Source organism: Oncorhynchus masou, chromosome 11 (assembly GCF_036934945.1).
Source record: "Oncorhynchus masou masou isolate Uvic2021 chromosome 11, UVic_Omas_1.1, whole genome shotgun sequence".
NCBI lineage: Eukaryota > Metazoa > Chordata > Actinopteri > Salmoniformes > Salmonidae > Oncorhynchus > Oncorhynchus masou.
Window position 1 is genome coordinate 51,760,790 of NC_088222.1, and position 13,815 is coordinate 51,774,604.

General features: G+C 42.2%; 1 protein-coding gene across 1 annotated transcript in view; it reads left to right on the forward strand.

The window, feature by feature from the left end:
- Window positions 1-13,815, forward strand: part of LOC135548817 (gamma-aminobutyric acid receptor subunit beta-2) — an 82,454-nt gene that overhangs the window by 40,326 nt on the left and 28,313 nt on the right. The window contains exon 5 of the mRNA XM_064978765.1: window positions 9,886-9,968. Coding sequence (XP_064834837.1) covers window positions 9,886-9,968 — 83 coding nt within the window. The remainder of the gene's footprint in view (window positions 1-9,885; window positions 9,969-13,815) is intronic.

Genomic DNA, 13,815 nt, shown 5'->3' on the forward strand with positions numbered 1-13,815 from the left:
ATGATCTTAGTATATATACACCTGTTCTGAAAGGCCCCAGAGTCTGCATCACCACTAAGCAAGGGGTACCACAAAGACCAAGGAGTTCTCCAAACAGGTCAGGGACAAAGTTGTGGAGAAGTACAGATCAGGGTTGGGTTATAAAAAAATATCCGAAACTTTGAACATCCCTCAGAGCACCATTAAATCCATTATAAAAAAAAATGGAAAGAATATGGCACCACAACAAACCTGCCAAGAGTGCGCCGCCCACCAAAACTCACAGAGCAGGCAAGGAGGGCATTAATCAGAGAGGCAACAAAAATACCAAAGATAACCCTTAAGGAGCTGAAAAGCTCCACAGTGGTGATTGGAGTATCTGTCCATAGGACCACTTTAAGCCGCACACTCTACAGAGCTGGGCTTTATGGAAGAGTGGCCAGAAAAAAGCCATTGCTGAAAGAAATAAATAAACACTTTTGGTGTTTGCCAAAAGGCATGTGGGAGACTCCCCAAATATATGGAAGAAGGTACTCTGGTCAGATGAGACTAAAATGTAGCTTTTTGGCCATCAAGGAAAACGCTATGTCTGGTGCAAACCCAACACCTCTCATCACACCAAGAATACCATCATGGTGGTATGGTGGTGGCAGCATCATGCTGTGGGGATGTTTTTCATCAGCAGGGACTGGGAAACTGGTCAGAATTGAAGGAATGATGGATGGTGCTAAATTCAGGGAAATTCTTGAGGGAAACCTGTTTCAGTCTTCCAGAGATTTGAGACTGGTACGGAGGTTCACCTTCCAGCAGGACAATGACCCTAAGCATGCTGCTAAAGCAACACTTGTTTGGTTTAAGGGGAAACATTTAAATGACTTGAAATGGCCTAGTCAAACCTCAGACCTCAATCCAATTGAGAATCTGTGGTATGACTTAAAGATTGCTGTACACCATTGGAACCTATCCAACTTGAAGGAGCTGGAGCAGTTTTGCCTTGAAGAATGGGCAAAAATCCCAGTGGCTAGTTGTGCCAAGCTTATAGAAACACACCTCAAGAGACTTGCAGCTGTATTGCTGCAAATGGTGGCTCTACAACGTATTGACTTTGGGAGGGTGAATAGTTATGCACGCTCAAGTTTTCAGTTCTTTTGTATTGTTTCTTGTTTGTTAAACAATAAATAATATTTTGCATTTTCAAAGTGTTAGCCATGTTGTTTAAATCACATGATACAAACCCCCAAAAAGTCTATTTTAATTCCAGGTTGTAAGGTAACAAAATAGGAAAAAACCCAAGGGGGATGAATACTTTCACAAGCCACTGTACTCTCAAACTTTTGTATAATTTCAGCCAGTAGTTTTGTAAGTGGTGCTCATGAGCCAAAACGGGTCCCCATTTTTTGTGTCATCCATTTTTTTTTACTATGTCATCCATTTTGTCTGATATGGTACAAATGCAATTTGTGCAATATGTTACACATTTCTTGTGCTTAAGATCCCGGAGTGCATCTTTAAGTGATGGTAGGAATGAGATGTATGGTGTAGGTGGATGTGAAGGTGGAGGTGGAGGTCACAGTGAAAATATGGTTCGATTGAAATCCTCCAACCTTGACACCCGGAATGGTTGTGTCTAACATTATATCCTTTTTTAAGGAGCTTGCAGATGATAACATATTACAAAGGGAAACCCAGCCATGAGATGCCCAGTAATGTTGATCTCCCAAATAAGCAAAATGATGTGAGTAAATCGTTTAAACAGGTTAACCCTCGCAAGGCCGCCAGACCAGACAAAATACCAGGGTACGTCCACATACACCCGCACAGTCATAAAGAGGGCACGACAGGGCCTCTTCGCCCTCAGGAGGTTGAAAAGATTTGGCATGGGCCCTCGGATCCTCAAAAATGTATACAGCTGCACCATTGAGAGCATCTTGACTGGCTGCATCACCGCTTGGTATTGCAAATGCTACAGAGGGTGGTGCGGACAGCCCAGTACATCACTGGGGCTGAGCTCCCTGCCATCCAAGACCTAGATATCAGGCAAAGGCCCAAAACATTGCTAAAGACTCCAACCATGCAAGCCAAAGACTGTTCACTCCGGCAAACGGTACCGGATCATCAACTCATGGACCAACAGGCTCCGAGACAGCTTCTACCTCCAAGCCTTAAAACTGTTAAATAGCCATGACTGCTAAATAGTTAATTAAACAGTTACCCGGACTATCTGCACGGACCCTACTTTGGACTGAGTCTATGCACATTCACAAGACAAACTATACACACACACACTCACAAACACTACACTGTCACTCTCACACAAAAGCCACACATATTCACGTACACTACACACACACATAACACACACACACATACACACATTTTTACTCATCATATGCTGATACTGTACTTTATTTTAGTAGTATTATTATCTATCCTGATGTCTAGTCACTTTAACCTTCCTTTATGTACATATCTACCTCAAAGTGACAATAAGAATTTGTTCTTAACTGACTTGCCTAGTTAAATAATAAAAATAAAAAAGACCTCTGCACACTGATCTTGTCCTGGTACTCACTGTATATACTAGCTCCATTCTTGTGTATATTTATTCCGGTTGTGCTAATATTTTTATTTTTTTAACTCTGTATCGTTGGGAAGGTTTCTCAAGCTAGCATTTCACGGTAAAGTCTACACATTTGTTGTATTCGCCGCATGTGACAAACCCAAATGTATTTGATTTTCTATTATCAGACAGGCAAAAATGGTGTGCATCCGCACGGAATTTTAATAGTTGTTTCTCACAGATCTGTTTTGAAAAATGCAATTCACACATTTGCATATTGTTGTAACAATATAACTGTGTAGGTTGGCTGACCCAGTCATGTAACCGGGAATCATGCCCTTTCTTTCCATGACCTGGTTATTCCTCCTCAGTGAGATGCAGATTACCTGTGTTGAGTGTTCAGACTGTTCTACATGTGGCATCCACATAAAAGCACTATATGCATTACAATAGTGCTGCAAGATCTTTTCATACATGTCTTTCATTGGTATCTTAATTAGATTCCGTGCATGTAGTTTTTCCTGATCGCTGACACAGCCACTGTGCACAAATACATGATGAATATTCAAATTTGCCAAACTCATTTATTCGCCATTGAGCTGCCAATTTGCCTGCAGAATGATTACAGTCCACTACAAAGCAAACAATACAGGCTTTTATGCCCCAGTGTGTATTCAAATGTGCGTTTGTTGACATGCTGAGACCGTGTTTTGATAAAGCAATAACTTGCAGCCTGGTTTGATATTAAACATTGAAATGCACTTATTCAAGGGCATTCCTTTCGACCCAACAATAAAGATTCGTATTGACCTTTCAAAGGAAAGCAATTGAAAAGAGAAAACTATGGAATTAGCTGGGTTAAAAAAGATGCCTTTTTGTTTGCACAAGCTTCAATCCGCTACAGAGCAGCACAACAAGGCTTTGGTTTTGTATTTGTGTTGTATTTCTGCAGGCAGACACTCGGTGTTATGGACATGATTGCTCTTTGTTCAAGTAGCTGTTTTTTGAGTCACTGCAGAGGAGCACAAAGAAAACTAGTCCAAGAAAACAATGGAGAATTCTAGAGAAAAAATATTGAGAATGTATAGGACTGCTACACTGAATGTGCCCAGCACAGGAGGTGACTTGAAGTACAATTGATCCCCCTCTCTCTCCTTAGAAAATGCCAATGCCAAGTGAGAAGATTTTCATGAATTCATAATTGTTTTTATGTTTCTCATGCATAAACAGACACAATTAATGATGTGCTTGCTCTGTTAAAGGGGGGAATGATGCTTGAGCATTGAACAGCATTGTATTGCCTATCCATGTGAAAATATATAAACCCATGTCCCAAACATTCATCAGGAAAGACCAGCAGTAGGAAAACCAAGGTGACCACACATATAATGAACAAAATATTGTGTTAAAATATGTCCAGGGGAGTAGTGCTGATGCCTGTGTGTGAAAACCAGAACAGACCACAGTAGAAGTGGGTTGCTAAGACATGTGGATGGATTTGATTGGTCTGTCTCTCCTTCCCCCTGGCGCTGGTGCCCTCCTCCCCTCCCTGAGGCCGCTGTTCTGACCTCAAACTTCTGGAGCTCCAGAGGGGTGCTGGATCCTAGTGTGACCCAAAACCCCTGCCATAATGTGCACTGAGCCCGTGCCAGAGTCCAGGCGCGCTGCCTGACACTTGAGGTCACCGTAGGTGGACAGCCATATGGGGCTCGCTTGGCACTGCTTATCGTCAGTAACCAAGCAACCGAGGGTTGTGTTGGAAACGTGAACAATTATTTTGTACATCAATTAATGCTTGAGGTAAATATTCACGGAAACACACGCCACGCTCAAGTGAGCGCACGCAAACACACACAAATACACAAGCAGATACAGACGCTGCTACACGCACTCACATTAACAGTACTGGCCTACCACTGTATGGGTACACACTCCTTTGAAGACTGTGCCAAAGGCGCTTGCTCAAATTCTACTCCATTGACTCCATCTTGACACAGAGATCAGAAAGTTGCTGGCAAGTAACCGCCAATTTGCTCCTTGGTTAAACACTTGGAAGTCAGAAGCCACATCAGCTGCAGCAGATGCATCGAAGGGAAATGACTGCTAACAAAGACAGGGTGACCACAGCCGGAAATAGGACATTCATCTCGACCTCAGAGGCTTTAAAAACTAGGCCACTCCTGGGTGCAGAACCCCTGGAGTGTGTCATTTGAAACGACCAAAAATGTATTTTTTTTCAATTTCTTCATTGATATTAACTGGCTTTGTGACAAGATCTGTCTCTGTGCCTTGCGAGAGTTTGGCCTGTTAAGTACTACTACACCTACAGAAACAGAGCATTGCGTTTTGTGGGGACATGAGATTTTGCGTTTTGCGGGGACATGAGATTAACACATTAATACCATCCCAATCTGTATGTGGTCATAAATCAGTGTCATGCTCCCTCCTGTTAACCTCTGTTGAGCATATGTATTTAGGCAGGATGGTGCCTGTATTAGATTAAAGATCGGATAAGGGATCCAACTGGGATTGACCTCTGGAACCTTTTTTTCCGTTGTGTTGTAGGTCAATGCTACAGTATCTTATACATAAACACAGATAATTGACAGGTGCGACGTGAAGTGACGTGAGATGGATCATTTGTGGGCCTGGTTTTCAGTTTCTTGTGAGATTATCTGATGGGACATTCCACTGCCTGATTATCTGCTTCACAGAACCCCAATCCCTCTCACAGTGTGGATTGTGGTACAATACAGTGCAGTACAGAAGGTGTTTATGGCATTGAAGTGCTGCTCATCACAGGTACTGTAAAGGGAAGGTCATGTAGACAGTTAATTCTACACTTGACACCCTTGTGATCGGCCGATTGCTCATGCAAAAATAATTTTGGCTTTGCTCCCACTGTGAGAGCATCAACCAACCATTCTATGGTCTGCTTTCATGATCTCAAATACGTTTCCTATTATCTCTCGCTGGTAGAGACGGATGGTGATGACGAACAATGTGTTTGTGCTAAAATGTGATATCATAAAGGACATGAATATGAGTGTGCCCCATGAATGTGCTCAAGAACATCATATAATTAGATGGTAATTTTACTTATGTTATTTGAACCTGATTAGCTAATAATAACCTGATCGCTGCTGCCAACTATGTAGCTACCTGACATAGGCTATGAGAGAATACCTGTCATTCTGATTTATGGGAAATATGACGCAAAGACCCAGTGCACCCAGTTGGACCATCTACTGTTACTTGAAATCAACTAGTGGTTGACCAATATACCAATTTATAATGGATTATTGTCCCAGATCTCCAGACTCTAAGTGGAGATGGAGAGTGTTGTACACACTGACCATTCCTGTGGTGGAGAGCAGAGCTGAAGGATGTGTTGACCTCATCTCGGCTGTAGTGTGGGGACGGTGGTGGATGATAGAGAGCCAGGTGCGTAGAAAGCAGGGAGCAGGTTATTATCTCTGTGCCATACCGCAGAGGATTGGGCTCCAAGATGAGCCTCTCCGCTGGCCGGCATTTATCAGCGTCGTCAGGGGGGTTTAGACGATTGCCCATGTTGCCATGCAGGTCCGTGGCTGGCTGGCAGCACCGACTGTGGGTGTCCACCTCTTCACGCACAAGGCCAGAGCCAGGGAGAGTTACTCCCTATTACTCATTCTCTATGAGCGCCTTCTGTTCCTGCTCCTGCCTGATGGATACGCTGATCTTATCTAGTCACTCATTACTGGTATTACAGTGTCGAAACAGTTCCAGTGGGATAAAGGCTGCTCTGTCCTCTGTGTGGATGATTGACTTCGTTTGGGCTAAGAGTTTTTCCTGAGCACGCAACTTGATTAAGAAAAACTCTGGACCCTACGAATAGGCAAAGTAATCATTCTGTCTTACATCCAGAATGTAGAATCATGTTGGTGTTGAAAATAGCATTGGGTTCATCTACGGCAGACCTCTTGTACGAACATATACAGTCCCCTGTGTTGGCACTCAATAAACCTCCCAGTGTTTCTGATACAGGTGTTACAGTTCAGTGTGTGCCCTTTAAAGCCCCAGTAAACGCAGACAGAGAGTAATTTGGTTTTAAAGGTGCCCTGTCCCCCTTGGGTCACAAGACCTTGCATAAATGTTTCTCAAGTCTCCACAGTTACCATTTGAAACACCTTTATCTCCACATTCTGCGGGGTAAACAAAGGTGGCCTAATATTCAGACCCCTAAAAGCCCATAAAATGTGTTTTGTATGCCTTGTGTTTTCTAAAAGAACGTCACAGTCTGGTTTACAAATAGGAATGTGCGCAAAAGGTCCAAACACAGACCAGGGGAAATGGGAGTTTGTTTATGTGATCAGACTAGAGTGCTAAACACCTCATCAGGCCAAACGTGTTATAATGACATCTTCACAACAAGAAACTGGTTGAAACAGCAGTCATTTCAATCACTTTGTCCTGTTTCTGCCTACTGGGATGAGGGGGAAGGAACCCACAGGGCAAAGAAAATAAATTTAACATCTATCCCATGTTGGTTCAACCTAATTTCATTGAAATGACATGGAAACAACGTTGATTGAACCAGTGGAACGTTTAAGGTCAGCTTTGTGCATCCTTCTACCTTTGGCAATGTTCATTTAAGCTGCTATAAAAGCACCCTGGAGTTGTCATTTACACACTTAATGATCTTTATGCCAGTATCTGGCATAAAGAATTATGGTGTTCAGGTTGAATGGCTGTTTGGCACCTGGGGTAATATCAGGATGTGCCAGAACCTATAACTAGATCCAGGGCTATATGATTTCCATTAGTAATTTTAATGCTTTAATTCTGATGATAATGAACAATGCAAGAGAATAAATGGGCAGGTATGTTAATAATATTGGAATGATAATGGTAGTACATCATTTAAAAAGCACTGTAGACAGTTTTTTGCAATAGGCTGCACATTTTCAAAGAACATTTTTGTATATTTTCTACGGTGCGGCTCTGTTTTTCGAGTTAATTGCCACAGTCATTATGTTGTCTTCACAACACTGACTAGAGGGCACGAGGAGTTGATTTTTCGCAAGTATTCACGTCATCCATTTGCTTCGTTCTTGTTGAGTTATGCCAGTAGACTTCCAAGGTTACCAAAATTGGTCCTGGGGACCCTCCCTGGGTGCACGATTAGTTTTTTTGCCCCCAGCACTACACAGCTGATTCTTTACGAGATAAAAATAGATTTGACTCAGAGCTGAATACTCCCAAACCGTCTCTCACCATCACCCTTATCTTTTCTCTCCTGATATCTATGTCTTGTTAGTGGGCTCTGTGTCAATAAGAATATACAATACATTCGAAAAGTATTCAGACCCCTTGACTTGTTCCACATTTTGTTACATTACAGCCTTATTTTAAAATGTATTAAATTGTTGTTTTCCTCATCAATCTAAACACAACTCCCCATAATCCCAAAGAAAAAACAGGTTTTTAGAAATGTATGCAAATGTATGAACAATAAAAATAGGATATATCGCATTTCCATAAGTATTCAAACCCTTTACTCAGTATTTTGTTGAAGGTCCTTCGTCAGCGATTACATTCTTCTTTGGTACGATGCTACAAGCTTTGCACACCTGTATTTGGGGAGTTTCTCTCTTTCTTCTTTGCAGATCCTCTCAAGCTCTGTCAGGTTGGTTTGGGAGCGTTGCTGCACAGCTATTTTCAGGTTTCTCTAGAGATGTTCGATCAGGTTCATGTCAGGGCTCTTGCTGGGCCAATCACGGACATTCAGAGACTTGTCCCGAAGCCACTCCTGCGTTGTCTTGGGTGTGTGCTTAGGGTCATTGTCCTATTGGAAGGTGAACCTTCGCCCCAGTCTGAGGTCCTGAGCATGCTGGAGCAGGATTTCATCAAGGATCTCTATGTACATTGCTCATTTCATCTTTCCCTCGATCCTGACTAGTCTCCCAGTCCCTGGTGCTATATAAACATCCCCACAGCATGATGCTGCCACCACCATGCTTCCCCGTAGAGATGGTGCCAAGTTTCCTCCAGACGTGACGCTTGGCATTCATGCCAAAGAGTTCAAACTTGGTTTCATCAGACTAGAGAATCTTGCCTCATAGGTTAGACAACAAGGTCGCTTATGATCCGACAACGTTAGAGTTCTCCATCTAGTCCTGAAGAACTACTGGTTGTCAGACCTTTATTGCAGCCCTTCCGTACCCACCTGATTCAGCTAATCATGGTCCCGACTGAAGATGTTCATTGTTGATATTTTGAATTGGCTTAGTTTAGTAATGTGCTGGAATAAAAGCCTGCACACCCAGCTCCTCAGGACCAGAACAGGAGTTTCCCTCAATCAATGTGAAGATCCTACAAATGTAGCGTAGCAGTATCCAGAGGATACAGTATGTCGCTGAGTGATTTAGAGCAGTGTGGGACTGTTACCAGTAGCTATCCTGGTTGGCCTTGCTTGTCTGCATCTACCTAAGGGTGTGATTCACCTCTCAGGTAGGGGAACCTGGAACGTGCACAGTGGGATTATTTCAAGAATGCTACCTTCAGGAAAATGATTAGGTTTGGCCTTTTAATCCGTGGCCCCATGGACTGCACCTACAGATACAGAATCGTGTACGGCTTGTTTTGTGTTTCTGTAGTCATGGACTGCTTATTTATCTGGCAACATACTGTATGCTGAGAGCAGGCTAGATAAAAAGTTCATATTTACGCGCGTGCAGCTGTAAGCTTTACTCACCTGCTCTATAGACACACCACTGTAGACGGGCTGGTTCACAGAAAAAGATGATAATGTCCATTGCTGGTAAATTACCGTTGTTTTTCTTGGTCATGTGTCTGGGAAACTTTGAAAATGTAGTTCTTTATTTTAATTGTCTAATCTTGCTGGAAGTGCTGCTCCAAGTGTTATAGCTGCTAAATAAGGTTGAGATAATCTAGAGATTTATCCAACGTTGATTTAACTGGGGATCAATATCAGCTAATGGTTATCGTCGACTTCATCACACTATTTAGTTTATCTGTACACTGACAAGACACAGGATGAGAGCAGTACATTATGAAGAACCACCTGACGTTGCTATAAAAAGCCAAGCCGTTTAGTAGCAATATGTGTCCTTGCTACTAGGGTGTAGTTATCTGCTAGACCCAGGGCCCAGATACTGATTGATATTTTGATTGTAGGAAATTGTCTTCATACTCATCGGCCTTGGACCTAAAGCTGCAATTAAGCAATTACCGAGTGAAGTTAGGATCCCATCGGCAGTGCTGAGTACCACTTGATTCTTCAATGTGACCTCCTTGGTCTGTACAGACTCTTGACAATGTATTTTTCCTCCCCTTCTCTTCAGGATCACCACTACAGCAGCTTGTATGATGGACCTGAGACGATATCCACTGGACGAGCAAAACTGCACATTGGAGATAGAGAGCTGTGAGTTTCTATATTTCTCGCTTTCAATTCAACTCATTTCAATTGGATTTGAATTGGCATAAATGGGAAACAGCATGTGCCAAACCAATGCTCTGGACTAGCACTGCACATATAAGCAATCTACAATGTAAGACATACAATTTCTAGTCAGTTACAATAACACAATTATATCTCAAACCTTGAAACCACTCATGGACATGAACCCTCTCTGTAAGAATGTGTTGCTGTACAGTAAATGTGGCCCCATGAGGGGAAATGAACAGTGCCTCCTGTCAGCCGATTTGACAGGATACTATTTTGCATCAATTCGGCAATTCAGGGATTTCCGCATAACAAGGTTGTGCAAGAAAGGAAGCCAAACAAGGCAGTTCATTTGGAGGCCAAGGTCTACTGTAAATGCTGCTGTTTGAAAAGTGTATTCCTTTCTCAACTGCTTGGTAAATGATTTATGGCCTTTCATTGCCCCACATTTATCACTTTAAGAAATCAAAACAGAAAACAAACGTTTCAATCAAAAAATATCTATTAACACCTTCCACTCTTTTATTAATTCTTGTTTCTGGTGAGTATTAGTGAGTAGCCTATTTCGTTCTTGCTGAATCACTTCATTTCCCAAACAGCATATCAATGTTTTTTTACTAGATTTCTCATCTATGGAAATATAGCGACAATTTGAAAGGTCACGCAATGCAAGAGCATGGGGCAACAGCACTACATTTGCATCATCCTAATGATGCTGACCTTTATCTTGACAGAACCGACTAACATTGTGCATCCATTGTTTCTCCGTATTAGGAATACAGTGAACAAAAATGACCTAATCAAATCTAATTGGGACCTGTTTTGCCTTTGTCAAGAGTGTAGTTTTGTGGAGGCAAATGTTATTGTCCACTGTGGTCCTGTTCAACTGCTGTTCAGACAAGGCTCAGTAGCTAAAGGCAGGGACAGAGAGCGTATGGGAGTGTACATGCCTCACAGAACACTTCAGCTCTCAAACACAAAGCCTACTCCTTCATTTTGGTGGCTGATTTATTTCCCAGCGCAACAGCGACTGTGTGGAGTGAATATGTAATGCGTCTCTCCCTAATAAAAGTGGAAAAACACGAGGCTTCATCTTTTTTTTCAGAAGTTAATTCATTTATTATAATTATTCAATTACCTTACAAAGCAGCGTAAATCACAATTAGAAGTCCCCTAGGAAGTAGGTGTGGAAATGTGAAATAAGATGCAGATTAAGTACTGTAGCTCTTCTGTCTGCAGTGTTATTACATACAGCCAGGGCCATAGCTACATATCAGTATTATCAGTCAGGGTCTCAACTTGAAAATTAGAATAGTAGAATACACAAGGTGCAATTTTCGAAAATATGTTGTGCATCAGCAGTTTTCCTCTTGTTATATGTCACTCACTGACAGTCACTCATTTAGCCAAAGTCAGTAAAAAAAAGTGATTGGTAAATTAGTGTAGTTAGTCTAGCCAGCTATCTAAACTTGTAGTAATCATGGCCGAATTACCGACCAGGCACACAGGGCATGTGCCCAGGGGCCCTGACCTCCAGTGAGCCTCAAGTCACTCACTCAGATATCATGTAAAATGTTGTAAAATTGCAGGAAATTAGCTTTAACACTGTAAGAAATAATGTGTTCTGTAAAGAAAATATATTTGTTTATCTTTTCTTAATAAAATCAATTTTTGCTAAGAGATCTCTCTATACGAATTAAATTAGAGTTTTTAATCCCGGTGCTGAGTTAATGTGTAGCGACTAATTGTGTAGCTAATGGGTTATGTGTTTGTAGATCGACTGAGCTGAATGAAACTATAGCAACCAATGTGATAATAGCTGGGCAAGTTTTGCTTGCTTTTCCTGTTCTCCAAATAGCATTTTAGAGTTTTTAAATTGTATAGAAATGCAGTAAATGAGCTTCTACAACTTGATTGGAGTCCTCCTGTGGTAAATTCAATTGATTGGACATGGAAAAGCACACACGTGTCTATATCAGGTCCCACAGTTGACAGTGCATGTCAGAGCAAAAAGTCAAGTATGTAGAACTCCGAGACAGGATTCTGTTGAGGCACAAATTTCTGCAGCATTGAAGGTTCCAAAGAACACAGTGGCCTCCATCATTCTTAAATAAAAGTTTGGAACCACCAAGAATCCTCCGAGAGCTGGCCTCCAGGCCAAACTGAGCAATCGGGGGAGAAGGGCCTTGGTCAGGGAGGTGACCAAGAACCCGATGGTCACTCAGACAGAGCTCCAGAGTTCCTCCGTGGTGATGGGAGAACCTTCCAGAAGGACAACCATCTCTGCAGCACTCCACTAATCAGGCCTTTTTGGTCGAGTGGCCAGACGAAAGCCACTCTTCAGTAAAAGGAACATGACAGCTCACTTGGAGTTTTCCAAAAGGCACCTAAAGGACTCTCAGACCATGAGAAACAAGATTCTCTGATCTGATTAAACCAAGATTGAACTCTTTGGCCTGATTTCCAAGTGTCATGTCTGGAGGAAACCTGGCAACATTCCTACTGTGAAGCATGGTGGTGGCATCATCATGCTGTAGGGATGTTTTTCAGCTGCAGGGAATGGGAGACAAGTCAGGATCAGGGGAAAGATGAATGGAGAAAAGTACAGAGAGATCCTTGATGAAAACCTGCTCCAGAGCGCTCAGAACGTCAGACTCGGCAAAGTTTCACCATCCAACAAGACAATGACCCTAAGCACATAGCCAAACAATGCAGGAGTGGCTTCAGGACAAGTATCTGAATGTCCTTGAGTGGCCCAGTAAGAGCCCGGACATGAACCTGATTGAACCTCTCTGGAGAGACCTGAAAATAGCTGTGCAGCAATGCTCTCCATCCAACCTGACAGAGCTTGAGAACATCGGGAGAAACTTTCCAAATACAGGTGTGCCAAGCTTGTAGCTGTTTTCTTTGGTGCAAAAATATCTAAAACCTGTTTTTGCTTTGTCATTATGGGGTATTCTGTGTAGATTGATGAGGGGAAAAAAAACTATTTTATCCATTTTAGAATAAGGCTTTTAATGTAACAAAATGTGGGAAAGGTAAAGGGGTCTGAATACTTTCAGAATGCACTGTATGTATTTCTCTTCATGCCTGTCAGAGCTGATGCATACACTGTAGGTAGTTCAGATGGCTTCTGAAGATATCACATATTGTGAGATGGAAGCTTTGTCACGTTCAGAAGGTGGAAGGGAAGAGAGGATGAAGCATCAGAAACATAGTTTGACTGGGTAAAGAGAGGGGTAATTACAGGGCACCTGTATACAGGACACTGCCCAAGATACAGTATATGTCTGCAAGCAATAATAAATATCCAACACTTAATTACTCAAATCATTATTGTGAGAGCACTTAACATGCACAATACAATTATTGTGATGCAATTAGTTACTCTCCTTCTATAAATTGTTCCACTAATATGCCCCTCTGTCTTCATATTAATTTGATTGTAATGGAATACGTCTTTGGCGCAGACTTGCTCTTTCCCGGGACGAGTAGTGTGACAGAGACGGGTGTTCTCATGGTGTTCTCATGGTGTTTCATGGTGTTCTCATGGTGTTCTCATGGTGTTCTCATGGTGGGCAGTGGTTTCTTCCCGGCTTCTCTATAATGCATGTACGTAACTCTCGGCTGTAGTAAGTGCAGTAGTCCACATAACGTATATATATATATATATATATATATTATTCAACAACATGGCCGGCTCCAGGCACAAACAACTTAAGCGGTCGCTTAGGGCCCCAGGCCGCTAGGTGGCCTCCAACCCCCTCCCAAAATGTACACTACCATTCAAAAGTTTGGGGTCACTTAGAAATGTCCTTGTTTTTGA